The sequence below is a fragment of the Oncorhynchus clarkii genome, chromosome 8, assembly GCF_045791955.1.
Source record: "Oncorhynchus clarkii lewisi isolate Uvic-CL-2024 chromosome 8, UVic_Ocla_1.0, whole genome shotgun sequence".
Taxonomy (NCBI): Eukaryota; Metazoa; Chordata; class Actinopteri; order Salmoniformes; family Salmonidae; genus Oncorhynchus; species Oncorhynchus clarkii.
In genome coordinates this window covers 13503924-13518522 of record NC_092154.1, presented here as the reverse complement: position 1 = coordinate 13518522, position 14599 = coordinate 13503924, and the positions used below count along the sequence as shown (strand labels likewise).

General features: G+C 42.6%; 2 protein-coding genes across 2 annotated transcripts; both read right to left on the bottom strand.

Annotated features, from left to right (window-relative positions):
* Positions 1–1694: 1694 nt before the first annotated feature.
* LOC139415524 (uncharacterized) lies at positions 1695–7555 on the bottom strand. The gene is made up of 21 exons (XM_071163630.1): positions 7469–7555; positions 7326–7396; positions 7152–7247; positions 6951–7075; positions 6563–6706; positions 6359–6448; positions 6110–6274; positions 5917–6007; positions 5619–5836; positions 5318–5474; positions 4921–5129; positions 4596–4713; positions 4121–4332; positions 3740–3854; positions 3460–3629; positions 2968–3062; positions 2760–2890; positions 2413–2602; positions 2092–2233; positions 1891–2011; positions 1695–1803 (listed from the first exon to the last, which is right to left on the bottom strand). Exons 1-21 carry the CDS (start codon positions 7486–7488, stop codon positions 1721–1723), a joined length of 2763 nt encoding a protein of 920 aa, XP_071019731.1. The 5' UTR covers positions 7489–7555; the 3' UTR covers positions 1695–1720.
* A 5515-nt stretch (positions 7556–13070) lies between these two features.
* LOC139415522 (tetratricopeptide repeat domain 32) lies at positions 13071–14599 on the bottom strand. The gene is made up of 3 exons (XM_071163629.1): positions 14256–14599; positions 13900–14133; positions 13071–13589 (listed from the first exon to the last, which is right to left on the bottom strand). Exons 1-3 carry the CDS (start codon positions 14369–14371, stop codon positions 13535–13537), a joined length of 405 nt encoding a protein of 134 aa, XP_071019730.1. The 5' UTR covers positions 14372–14599; the 3' UTR covers positions 13071–13534.

Here is a 14599-nt window from a genome sequence, read left to right as displayed (position 1 = left end):
GTGAAAAATTGGGGCAACAGTACTTGTGCAAAGTATCAGAATGTTAACTTCCAAAATGAGTGTGCTATGACATTTATCATGAAGTCACCCAGGTGTCCCACACAAGTAGCCCAAATGGGTGAAGTTATACATTTTGAATGGAATAACTTTATACCAAAATGGTATTCTAACACCCCCCAAAAATAGAGAATACATTTACAAAATAACACTTTCAATATTTGGAAGACCCTCAGTCCTCTACACAATATTGGGCTGCTGATGCCAGGTGCCATTGCACATCCATGCCTGCAGAAATACATTTGGGTAGATGAACACTTGTGGCAGGAGCTGGATGAACAAGCTTCAGTGGGGGATGACACCTTGGCACTGGGGGCTCCCATTTGGAGTTAGTGTCACTGAAAGAAAATGTTCAGTTAGACTGGTTCCACATCTGAGCCCTGTATCAGGTATAATGTACAGGGAACACAAGGTTGAATATAATATACCTGCTAGATCTGATTTATATGACATCAGCTAGATCTGTCTTTATATTACAGACCAGCTGTATCTACAGCTGTCTCCATTTCACTTTGGCTGTTGTGGGCCTGCCCTCCCCACAGCCTCAAATAAGCTATTACAAATAATATTTCACTAATTTCAAAATGGCATTAGCATGAGAAGAACTTACTAGTCCAAAATGTCCTGTTCAAAAAAAAATTCCTCCTCGATCAATCTCGTCTAAAATTGTGTACATCTAGACTTAACGTCATCGCCATACTGATTGATAAACAGCTGAATATGCTTTACCAAAACGCGTTGCTCCTTCCCGTATGAATTGTCAATGGCGAATAATTTATTTTACGGGTTGGTCTTCCAACAAACATTACATATTGCAGTTTACCTCAGCAGCTATCTACCCAGCTAGATTAAGACAATCAGTGGTCATTGGGTTAAAATACAGGCAAACAAAACAGCGGGCAAATCATTGGTGCACAATGCTATTACTTGTCTTCAAAAATCGGTTTATTTCAGTCAATACGTCCCGCAAAATGACCCACCAGGTTTGGTTGTTACAAAACCAGTTGAGTGCAATGAAACCAAACATGACTGAAAGTCGTATTTCCCTCGAATGTGTCGTCAAATTGAATGACAGAATTCACTAGACAAGAGGTTCAAAATGTGGTGTGTTAGGCTATAAAAATGGATTTTAGCGAACAAAATACCATTCATTGTGTAACAATGAACATTGGGATTGCAAACAGAGGGAGATCGTCAGAGGTAAACCATTTATTTTATTGCAGTTTTATTGTGACGCCTGTGCTGGTTGAAATAGTTTGGGGCTCTATCCTCAGATAATCACATCGTATTCTTTTGCAGTAAAATCTTTCACATCTGACAAAGCAGTTGGATTAGCAAGATTCTAGGCTTTTGAAACATGTGAGACACGTTTGTCATGAATGTTTAATATGACTATTTATGTAAACGATCACCATATGTTGTTTAATTTCATCCCGCAACCGGGTTCCATGCGCAGAGAGGTTAAGGTAAATGTTGACAAACCAAGCTGCAACTAAATTTAGAATTCTTAACTACGGTGCCAATATTGTCTGGCACTACATGCTGTTGAAGTGGCCTAGTGAATAGCTATTGAGTCTAACTACATGGAACAAGATCTGCGAAAGGAGTTAGTGGAACACAAAACCAATGTGAGAATTAAACAGAATAAGATTTATTATATTTTTCAGAACAAGTTGGAGTCAGAGAGAAGAACAGGTCCAGATGAGATCTGTTTCTTATACTGGCTGGCATCTGCAGCTCTAAGACCTAGAACAGGAGCAGACACCAACTTTAGAGTCTGGAGGACACTGATAAGAGCCATCAGTGGCCAGAAATAAGACAATGGAACCATACCTCTTTTTGAGCCAGTTGGTCTGAGAGAGTTTGCATACCTCAGGGCATTTGCACACTGGCCTGAACAGATGCCATCAGGTTTGGTGGTGTCACAGAGGACTGCGTCACAATGAACAAAGAGCTATGGAGAGAACAGCGTATTTAAAATAACTCAAGCTAGCAGCTAAGAGAATATACTTCCTAGAGGAAAGTCTGCTTCACCTGTTCTTTCAGAACTGCATCATCCTTGGTGAAGGTGAACATCTTGATTGAGAAGCGTTTGATGTGAGCTGGGACCTGAATCCTTGTGTCCGCAACAACGGGATGGAAGACAGTGAGGTAGAGGTCATCAGGATTCTCACAGCTGAGAGTCGGAGTGGGCAAGAGAATACTACAAATCATGAAGAATCCTGGGCTGTATTCATTAATGCATACCATACCAAACTATTTTGGCCAAGTAATCCATTTGTGTCAGCCAGTTCCCTAGTGAAGGAGACCACTTATTCTGCCTAAAATGAACCCAGAAAATAACATGTGAGCTACCTGTCAATGATGAGGTCCCAGCTAGGAAGAGAAGTCCTGTCCTTGTGCAGTGTGGCCCAGCAGTTCTCCAACACCACCTCTATTTGAGGGTCAGTGGACTGCATCAGCTCCACCTCAAAATACAGAGGCTGTCTCAAGTACTTTTCCACTGGGTAGTCCCCAGATTGGTAGAATAAGGCATAAGAGCTATCTGAAAGAGAGAGCCAGTGAACAGAGTCTACATGAATGTTTATTACATTAACATGATTTCTTAATTGGTCAAGAAATGTAGTCAAGTTTAGAACTAGTAACTCAAGCTGTCTGACTAGAAGGCTGATTTGGGACAGTCACACTTAAACTCATCTTACCCTGGGACAGTCTGATTTGGACCACCAGATGTCCCACCCCAGGATCTGCCACAGGGTTAGTGGTCCTTGGGCTAGCATGGAATGCCATGGTCTTTGTGTAGTTGAGCAGGTAGTAGCAAGAGATGGTGTGCCTGAAACATGAGGCCCAACCAGTGACAAAACGCACGGGACGGAAAATTATTTACAACATGGTGGCATGAATTCTTACCGATACTCTGGAGTGAATGGACCTTTCCTACTTTGTTGGCCTGTGTTGTATGGCAGGGCAATTTCATTCTCATACACCATGACATTGTCAAAGAACTAGAAAGACAAGAACAATTAGATATGCAATATTCCAGTGCAGTTTGAAGACTGTCATTCACAATACAGAGGTAGAATCATAACACATGGGACCATATGCATAGTGTCAGTAGATGTGCCGATCAAATCCTAGATCGCGCGTTGTGTCCCACCCACCCCTCTTACACCACTGTGGTCATCATGTATGCATGGTCCCTTTAACCATATCTCCCTCAGCCCGCTACTTCTAAAGCATTTCTACCTACCGGTCACCTAATACCTTTTTTGCACTATCTGCTAGAGCCTGTAAGTAAGCATTTCACTGTAAAGTTGACACCTGTTGTATTCAGCACATAAATAAACTTTCATTTGAAATCCACATAATCTGATGAGTCATCAGGCTTAGAAGCAGTCTTACTGTTCTTGTGGTGCCACAGGAGTTGAGTTTGAAGGAGAAGAAAGCAAAGCGGTCATTGCTGAAGGCTGGTTTACATGACTGGTCCTTCAAGGTCAGGTATTCAGGGTTCAAGTTGCTAACAGATTCCACCTTAACCGCCAGTGCAGTCACCGTGCCGTTGGCGTAGCACTCTGAAATGTGTTCAAAACAAGTACAGATAAGTCAGTCTCTTGACCTAATGTGAAGCTGCATTCTGGTAATATTTTAAGCACATGTGTTAAAGTAAAATTAAAATACAAACCAGTTGTAGTCAGGGGGAAGTAGCAGGCAAGTGAAAGGTCATCAAGTTGCCACATGTTAGGCATCTCCAACAGCAGCAAGTCCACTCTGGCTCTGATAGATTTGAAATGAACCAACTGGAAAGCAACAGTTCCTTTTAGTTCAGGGATAGGTAACTAGGGTTTAAACAGTTACTTTGAATTAATGGTCAGACCATAATTTAACACTGCAAATAAACCAAGAGCACATTTGACAATGTAACCACCATTTAAAACTCCTTAAAAAACAAACTGTGGGGCAAATAAAATCACCATGTTGCCAGCCCCTGATTCATTAGGCAGTTCAATAGCCATCCGAGGCATCGTGCACAGAGTTAATAGTAATCATGGATCAGAACTCGAACCTCAAATGCTGCAGCAGGTGCAGTGAAGGGCACTACGATACTGAAGTGTGTGCCGTTGCCAGTGAGACTGTACAGCTTTGCCAGCTCAATATCCAGCTCCCTCCATGAACCAGCATGAAGCATCATGGTCTGGAAGTTCTCCTGTTGGCTCCCGTATTTTACAGAGAAGTAGAAGTTCTCCTGGTCGCAGCTGCCAGTGATTGTGGGAAGAACTAAGACAGAAAATGCAGCTAAGGAACAAGTTGATCTGAAGCACTGGATGGGTGCTCATCCTGGGCCTAGTTTCCCTATTGGATAGGATTAAGTGCATTGAAGTAGAAACAAACCGTTTGCCTTCTATTCCTATGCATTTAATCAAGTGAAACACATAGGAATAGAATCTGCATGGAAGTCAACAATTGACTAGCTTTAATCAGATACCTTACTGGGTCCTGTAGTCACTGAATTGATTGGTATTTAACCTAGGTGGCCTTACCAACATCTTCCCGGGAGGCCTCCAGCTCAGCAGGGTGGGGAAAGGGTGTTTGGTCAGGCAGGACGAGCAGACCGAAGACCAGAGGGAGGACGTACACCGTTGTAAGGGGATCAGGGTTCTGCATATTTTAAATAGAAAAGAGCATTACATGTTGGTCATGTCACACATGAGGCAAGTTTCAGATGCAGAATCTAGTCAGATTTACTGTGAGCCAAAACACCAAGTTGCCCTTTCCAAAATCCTGATATATACACACCACATAAGCAATGATCTTTCACAGACTGAGTCAGTCATTGCAGTAGTACATTTGACCGAAGGAACATACTCGTTTCAGGACTAATTCATCTGAGAAGGGCACTCTTATTGAGAAGGTCTTGGAGCCGTTAGCAAAGTGGTGCTCCTGGACATCGAAGCCTCTGGCATTGCACTCTGCAACAGTTAGCACCCTGGTGGTAAAGGTGATGTTCATCAGCTCCACATCATGGAGGAAAATCCCCAGGAGGATGTCAAACACTGTCTGCTCATGAACTGTGTCTGGAAGAGAGACCATAGCATGGGTTAAAGGTAAACAGAAGTTAACAAGTATTCCAGAAATGGATTAAAGTACACCTGACAATGTACAGCATCTGCTAGAGTGGAGGTTACTGCCAGACCAAGTGTTTGTGAACTGTACACCATCCTGAAGAGACCCCCTGCTTTCAGTACCAGTGAAGCAGACTTACTGTCAATAACATGTGGAGGTCTGGGCATCAGAGGGGTTGTGATGGGGAAGAGGACTTTGTATCTTGTGTCAGCCTGTGTGTTTTCTGCCCTCCACAGCAACTCAAGCATCGGTTCAATAGTGTAGGTTATGTGGTAAGCATAATCTGGGGCATGACTCTGCAATCAATAAAAAAAATATATAAATCAAGCAACTCAAGACATGTTTTGTTCATTAGGCAGATAATGCGTTTGTAATTGTTTCACTGTATTTATCTGGGCTAGAGAGTTCTGGTCTAATCAACAATATGCAAGTAGTCTGACCTTGTAGTAGCCGTCGGGGGACCCCACTGGAATCTCAATGACGACGTGAGACTCTGTGACAGACAGCTTGTAGTGTCTGGCAGCCATCTTGGTTTTGTCCAGCCTCTGGCCATAGATGCCCATGTGTGTCTCCAGAATCTTAACAGCACTAGAAATCAGCGGGGTGATGCGGCGAGGCACATGCCAGGTGATGACCTTGTCAGTGAAGACTACACCACCTGACCAATTGGGCAAAATACAATCAGAAATGTGCTGCTTTTGTATAAAGCCAGAGATCCCCTTTAGAAAGCATATGTACCAGTAGGACAGGCAGCAGCTGAATCCACAATCAAACTGCCAAGCTTGTAGTAAGTGGACACACTGACGACCTCCATAGGAACTCCAGCCACCTGGTGAGAAAATAATGTATTAGTCACATGGTGTGTTCTAACCAATATGTCATGATAACAGGGAAGTGAACCAAGAAAATTTCTTAGGCCAGTGATGATCACCTCTACAGAATAAGTCTCTGCCATGTTGTAGGGGCTTCGGATCACCAGTCTTGTTTGGGTCATCATTGCACCATAACCAGCCCGCTGAGCATCAGTCAGCAACATGACCTTGGGGTCAGGGGTGTGGAATGTCATCTTCCAGATGCCATTTGGAGCAACGGCAACCTGTGGTGGAAAGGAAAGTAACTACAGACAAGAAATGTAGCCATTCCACATGTATAAAAAAAAATGCATCTTAAAATGACATACATCAGGGATGGTATTTTCCCAGGAATCATGAACCTGCTGGCCAGCAACTATTTTGACAGGGGTCTCTGGAGTGACCATGAGGCTTGACACCTGAACAGAGCAAATCACCAAGGCTTGATCAATAAATTCTACCCCAAAGTATTACACCCCCCTTAAAATATAAAATAGTAAAACAAAATTTAGGGATAATCACAAGGGCCTCACCTCCATGTAGTTCCTGTCACAGAGAATTTCCCGGGAGGCCCAGGGGGAGTAGCTGCACGTCTCGGTCACATCATGCTTGACCTGCTCTGAAAGGCCATCTCTATACATTCGGAGTCGCAGGCCAAAGGTGAACACCACATCCGCCTATGGAACAAATCACTTAGTACTGGGTTCCTTTCATTAGGCATGAAGCATAAGACTAGCCAAAACAGGGAGTGACTACCTGGAATGCCAATTTTCCATTATGGGTAACTTGGCATATTTTGCCCTAAATGAATACTTTTCACAAGTTGAAATGTATACATCAGCTGATAAAAATACTAAGAGCAAGGTTGACAAAGGACCAGGTAGTTGTCATTTAACCGCAGTATCCCTTTTGGAAATGTACCTGGTTGTCGACATAACAGCCCAACAAGGATGCAAAGACTTTGGTGTTGCCCCAAGGGTCAGACTCAATGCTGTAGCCACACTGGGCAGCCAAGGTGTGCGACAATGGTATAATGTCAGTGCCATCTGAAAGAACAGTTGCGGATTAGACTTAAAAATAATGTTCACACCAACTTGTCATGACTTCAGTACTTAGACTCACCGATGGCATCAATTTCTAGCTGGCTACCCACAGCCAGAGTTTTGTCCAATGTTAGCCTCAAGACATTGCCAAGACACGCAGACCGCAAACCATTATCTGGAGAGAAGATACCAGTAAATCCTACGGAGCAGTATTAGTCAGGTACTCAACTTTATACAATTAGGGAGAACTTACTTGAACTAGGCTTGGAACTTGGCCTCCGGAACTGACCAGAGACAGCAACACTCAACAAAATCCATGTCACACTAAAATGAGAGTACAACATATAAATCAAACATTTATGAAACATTAAAAACTAAAAACACTAAGATACTTACAGACATCTAAAAACACACATCACACCAAATCGTCACTTTGGCTTGTACGCAGCAACAAAAACCCACACGCAGCACAGAAGGAAACTGTACCACTGGAATACTGTGCTTGAGCCCCTCCCCAGGTGTTTTATCTGGTATCCAATCACACGGGCCACGGGTGATAGTCATTATCAATCAACGGCCCACACTCATAGTTTGTTAGCTGTAATCAGACAACAGAACCGTCAGATTGAAACGCATTGGATATGCTTCTCTTTCATGTAGAGAAAGTAACAATTTTAGCTCTATGTGTTGTATTTATATCTGAAATGTTATCAGGGAGGTGATCAGCGAAACAATGAAAAGTAGGGCAAAGGGGGTGCTGCTGGATTATGTCTAGATGGGATACAGGTTTTGTCAAATTGACTTCAAAAGTAGTTTTTTTTTGCATTTTAGCTAACCCTTTTCCTAACCTTAACCTACTTCTCCTAACCTGCTACATGAATTATTCTAACCTGCTGCAAAAGTTCTCCTAAAGCTGCTACGAAAAGTCAATTTTGACAAAAGCTCTATCCCTTCTAGACAAAATCGATTTTACTGGCCTATTTCAATAATAGCATTAATAGTTTACACAGGCAGCCTAATGCTGATCTTTGTCCAGTAATAAGTATTTTGACCAATTAGATCAGCTCTTTTGCCAATCGTTGGCAAAAGATCAGAATTGGGCTGCCTGTGTCAACGCAGCTAAGACATACTATTCAGGGACGTTGTCAAGTCACAAATACCTGAAGTCCGAGTCTGGCCCTAAGTCCCTATTGTTTGAGTCTGAGTCCTTTATACTTGAGTCAAGAGTCCCTTGGTAGTGCTAAAAGCTGCGGTCCTACCAGTGCTTGACTTGGGCAGGAGCTCACCGAAGCTGAGTATCGGCACCTCAAATGTTCTACTGATTGAGGTCCTGTTCCTCTTATAGAATATTAGCTAAAAAAGTTTTGTGGATCGCCTGCACCTAAATATGAACAGTACCTGCACCCAAATATGAACAGTACCTGCACCCAAATATGAACAGTACCTGCACCCAAATATGAACAGTATCTGCACCCAAATATGAACAGTACCTGCACCCAAATATGAACAGTATCTGCACCCAAATATGAACAGTATCTGCACCCAAAATGAGTTCCGGAACCTATTTCAGTCCAAGTCAAGCACTGGATCCAACCCTTTTTTTAAATCTAAATTCTGTCCATTGCAAGGATGGTAGCGTACGAGACGAGTCATGAAAATTGTGACTTGAGTCTGAGTCAAGTCCGAGACGTGGACTTGAGTACAACACTAATACTATTACTCATTAATTCAGAAAAATCACATTTCGTCATGTTGTATATTGCACACCAAAAATGCATTGATCCTAGGTTACCGATTAACAAATTAAATAACAGAACTGGAGCTTGTTATTGAATACTGTACACGCTGTTCACCTAACATGTGGGAGCCAGAAGCAGTATGGATTAATGCTTATATTCACAAGTTTATGTTCATGATTGTACGATGATTGTAAGACTAGCATCAAACTATCACAAAGAAACCTTTTGTGGTTTGCATCAAATTATATCTCATAATGTATTTCTATTGAACCCTTGTGTGGTGTTCGGGTCTGTGGGACTCATTTTGAATGTTAACTAAAATATAAATGATACAATTAATTATTTTTTCAACCTAAGACTCATTGGCCTTGGCTCATTTTCTGATTTGGCCTTGGCTCATTAACATATTTTCATTGAGTGCACACTGTGCACCCCCCTACACATTTATATTACATATGTGGTGTTAGGGTCCACTGGACCCAAGGGTAATAAAAATGTGGAAAAGTGTGTGTGTAGGTGAAAACAAGTAAAAATTGAGAAAAAAAGGTTTGCTGTGTGCCTTCACTCTGTCCTCCTCCCCCCTGGGCCTGCTGTTTCAACATAGCACCAAGAGCCTGTCTGTCTCCCTGCCTGTCTGTCTGTCTCCCTGCCTGTCTGCCTGTCTCCCACTTTTCTCGCACTCTTTACTCTTTGTAGTGTGTGAAACTACATAGTGTCTTGCGGGAACCTGCACAATGTTATTACATTATTTCGATACATTATTTCCAATATATTGTAAAAACATTCTGTATTTTCCCACAGTCTACCCCAGCCAGGTGCAAATTGGGGGAGGGACACAACAAATAAATAGCTGTGTGGCTCCTTACCACAATCAATTAGTATGGCAAAACTCATCTCTGCTCAGAGGGCCTTAGACGGCGCTTACTCATGTGCAGGACATAAAGTCTTCTTATGAACTGTTCATCCAAGACACCATACAGAAAATCATTCTGGACTGCACTAATTTGGAGAGAAGGCATGTTTTTGGAGACAGATGGAAGGAGATGGACCAAACTTATTTACATGCATACTTTGGGGTTCTTATCCTTGCTGGTGTTTTCAGATCCAATGGGGAATCCACAGAATCCCTGTGGGATGCAGAAACTGGCAACATCTGTGCAACATCTCTGGAAAACTTCCACATTATTTCCAGGATTATCTGCTTCTCTAACCGAGACACCAGACCAGCTCAGCGGCAGAGAGACAAGCTAGCTGTAATCAGATCAGTGTGGGACAAGTGGGTGGACGCCTTCCCCTGTTTTACAACCCTGGGCCCAACGTTACTGTTGATGAGCAGCTTATGTCATTTAGGGGCCGCTGCCCCTTTAGGCAGTACATACCGTATAAACCCGCAAAATATGGAATCAAGATCTAGGCTGCCTGTGATGCTGCTTCATCATATGCGTGGAACTGTATTCGTGGAAGCCAGATGGAGGAGCCTCTGAGAAGAACCAAGGGATGTGGGTTGTGCTGACCAACTGGCAGGTGTCTTCACCGACATTTTCATCATGTCCCTGATTGAGTCTGTAATACCAACATGTTTCAAGCAGACCACCATAGTCCCTGTGCCCAAGAACATGAAGGCAACCTGCCTAAATGACTACAGACCCGTGGCACTCACATCCATAGCCATGAAGTGTTTTGAAAGGCTGGTAAGGGCTCACATCAACACCATTATCCCAGAAACCCTAGACCCACTCCAATTTACATACTGCCCAAACAGATCCACAGATGATGCACTCCACACTGCCCTTTCCCACCTGGACAAAAGGAACACCTATGTGAGAATGCTGTTCATTGACTACAGCTCAGCGTTCAACACCATAGTACCCTCAAAGCTCATCACTAACCTGGGACTAAACACCTCCCCCTGCAACTGGATCCTGGACTTCCTGACGGGCCACCTCCAGGTGGTGAGGGTAGGCAACAACACATATGCCAGGCTGATCCTCAACACTGGAGCCCCATAGGGGTGCGTGCTCAGTCCCCTCCTGTACTCCCTGTTCTCCCACGACTGCATGGCCAGGCATGACTCCAACACCATCATTAAGTTTCCAGACGACACAGTGGTAGGCCTGATCACCGACAATGACGAGACAGCCTACAGGGAGGAGGTCAGAGACCTGGCCGGGTGGTGCCAGAATAACAACCTATCCCTTAACTTAACCAAGACTAAGGAGATGATTGTGGACTAGAGGAAAAGGAGGACCGAACACGTCCCCATTCTCATTGACGGGGCTGTCGTGGAGCAGGTTGAGAGCTTCAAGTTCCTTAGTATCCACATCAACAACAAACTAGATTGGTCCAAACACACCAAGACAGTCGTGAAGAGGGCACAACAAAACCTATTCCCCCTCAGAAAACTAAAAAGACTTGGCATGGGTCCTGAGATCCTCAAAAGGTTCTACAGCTGCAACTTCGAGAGCATCATGACTGGTTGCATCACTGTATGGCAATTGCTCGGCCTCTGACCGCAAGGCACTACAAAGGGTAGTGCGTAAGGCCCAGTACATCACTGGGGCTAAGCTGCCTGCCATCCAGGACCTCTACACCAGGCGGTGTCAGAGAAAGGCCCTAAAAATTGTCAAAGACCCCAGCCACCCCCAGACTGTTCTCTCTACTACCGCATGGCAAGTGGTACCTGAGTGCCAAGTCTAGGACAAAAAGGCTTCTCAACAGTTTTTACCCCCAAGCCATAAGACTCCTGAACAGGTAATCAAATGGCTACCCAGACTATTTGCATGGTGTGCCCCCCTAACCCCTCTTTTACGCTGCTGCTACTCTCTGTTTATCTTATATGCATAGTCACTTTAACTATACATTCATGTACACACTACCTTAATTGGCCCGACCAACCAGTGCTCCCGCACATTGGCTAACCGGGCTATCTGCATTGTGTCCCTCCACCCACCACCACTACTTTTACGTTACTGCTACTCTCTGTTCATCATATATGCATAGTCACTTTAACCATATCTACATGTACATACTACCTCAATCAGCCTGACTAACCGGTGTCTGTATGTAGCCTCACTACTGTATATAGCCTGTTTTTTTATTGTTGTTTTATTTCTTTAATTATATATTCTTCACCTAATACCTTTTTTGCACTATTGGTTAGAGCCTGTAAGTAAGCATTTCACTGTAAGGTTGCATTCAGCGCAAGTGACAAATAAACTTTGATTTGATACACGGAGCAGGCCTATCAAATCCTCTAAATTTGTGTTCACGGCCGACTCACCCCTATTGTCCTACGAGTCAAAGAAAGGTAGAATGTGGTACTCCTGAGTACACTGCATAGGGATGGGAGAATCTGTGGCCAGGAACATCACAAAACAGATCATAATGGATTACAATGTCACAAAAGGAGGGGTGGACGATTTAGACAAGCTGGTGACTGGCTACAGCTGCAAATGAAGAACCCTACGCTGGCCACTTGTGATATTCAACTTCTTGGACATCTCTGTGTACATCACATTTGTCATCTGGATGGCGTTGAACCCAGATTGGAACAGAAGGTCCAGAGGAGACCGCTCTTTCTCGAGGAGCTGGGCATGGCATCGGTAAGAACCTGAAATCTAGAGGCGGCAACATATCCCAAGGACCCCAGCTTCTGCAGCCACCGTGAGGAGTATTCAGGAGGATGCTGGTACCCCATCTGCTGACCCACAACTCCAATGCCGGAAGTCTGAGTGATGTTCTTGCATGTGTGTGTGTCTGACTCCTACCTTGGCCTGCTGTAACTATTTATGTGAGTGAGATGTTAAAATTCCTGAACTAAGTGTTTTCATCATTCTAGATTGCACCCGGTAGCAACAAAAAGTGCTACGATGTGTGTGGACCCAATGAGGACAGTAAGACAATACACATACAAGTGCAAGAAATACATTTGCAACACACACAGTAAAACTGTCCCTCATGTGGTGTCTACACCAGCCTTAATGTGTGTTCAATTGGACTCATCATTTCCATAAAATACTGTATGTAAAATGTGTCCTTCCAATTTGTTCAGTTCAAAGATCAAGAGAAACATGATTTACTCCACCCATGTTGATTATAAATGATTTGTTTACAAAAATCACATTTTATATAATTTTTAAATAGTGCTTTTATTGGTAAATGTGATCTAGCAGCGGTAAATGGCAAATATTAACCATGTATGCAGTCTATATTGCTTGCAATTTATGTCAACATCTACAGTATTTACTAAGTACTAAGTATTTTTTACATAAATTGTTATGCTGTATCATTTTAAAGACACAATAATGTTGTGGGTCCATCAGATAACAGAAACATTGTACACCACCCAAGGGTTAAAAAAAACATGTGCTGTATACATTACAGCATTATCATCTTAATTAGTATGAGGGCAACAGAGGTTGTTCATGGTTGTCAAACACTGGAGTTAAATTCTTTGATAAGGATGGGTATGTTGTGAATCTACACTTTATATTTACCATAATCTAATAATTGATCTTATCCCAAAAAAACATAAGCGAAATCATACATGGACACAATTTTGTGCCAATACAAATTGAAGACATACTGGCAATTACTTTGTTGAGATTTCTTGTCATTAGAGTGTAGCTAAGGGGAAAAGCTAATACATTCTCAATATCCCCTATTGATCTTGTGCTCTTGGTCCAACAGTGTTTGCTGTAAGCTCACTTTGGCATCTTCAAAGTCAGGGTTGAGTTCTAGAGCCCTCTTGAAGTCCATCTCTGCATCTTGGAAAAAACCTGCAACAAAAAGGTAAAACAACATTTATCCATTCAATTCACCAGGGATGTATTCATTACTGAAACTGTTTAAGAACCAAACGGAACAAAATGAGGGAGCACCTGCATTTGTCAAATATAAACTCGTTTGCTTATTCCGTTTGTAGTCAAGTTTCCACAAAACGTTTTGCAACAAAATAGGCTTAATGATTACCCTAACCTACTAGAAACATTTCACATAAGGAAAACCAGCAAGACTGCCTTGCCAGCACAAGTTTGTTCAAATGGATGAAATAACCCCACCTAGTGACTAAAATTGGGACTGCAATACCTTTTTTCACCATTAGAATTCACAATCTCGTCTGTTGTAGCCACTTCATTACACGACATTTCATTACCTAATCTATAACGTATTAGTCCTCTGTTGTAGAATGATACTTCAAACTGGCAGTTGGCCTCAATTGCAGAAGTGTAGTCCTCCATTGCCTCACGAAAATCCACCCTGAAGTACTTTATCTGCCCACGGTTGTTGTGAGCAGTAGCAAGGTCACTGGCATCACAATTTCTGAAATAAACCACGGTAAAAGAGGATGTTAACATTTAACGTTAGCTAGCTACTGTATTCCACATAGCTAAATCAGCACGGAATTCACACATGATGTCAATCACAACGTGTTTTTGTGTTACCTTGTTTTCCAGCACGATTCGAGGAACTTTGTATATAGTTCTTCTGCCTGCTTGAAATTCCGTTTTTTAAATTCAACATTGGCGCGTTCAAGAGTTTGACATCTGTCTTGTTCCATTTAATGCATAAAATGTTTGGATGGAAATCTGTTTTCCGCTTCAGAAACTCTTACCGGAAATTAGTATATTTGTGGACAAATACACTAACACGCTTGATGCGTGTTGACGCCAGGGGGAACGTAGCATTTATGGTTATTTAAAATATTTATTGATCTAACATTATATTACTAAATAAACACCATATTTATTGTACATAACTGCTCAATAGATTAGCTATTTAAATATAA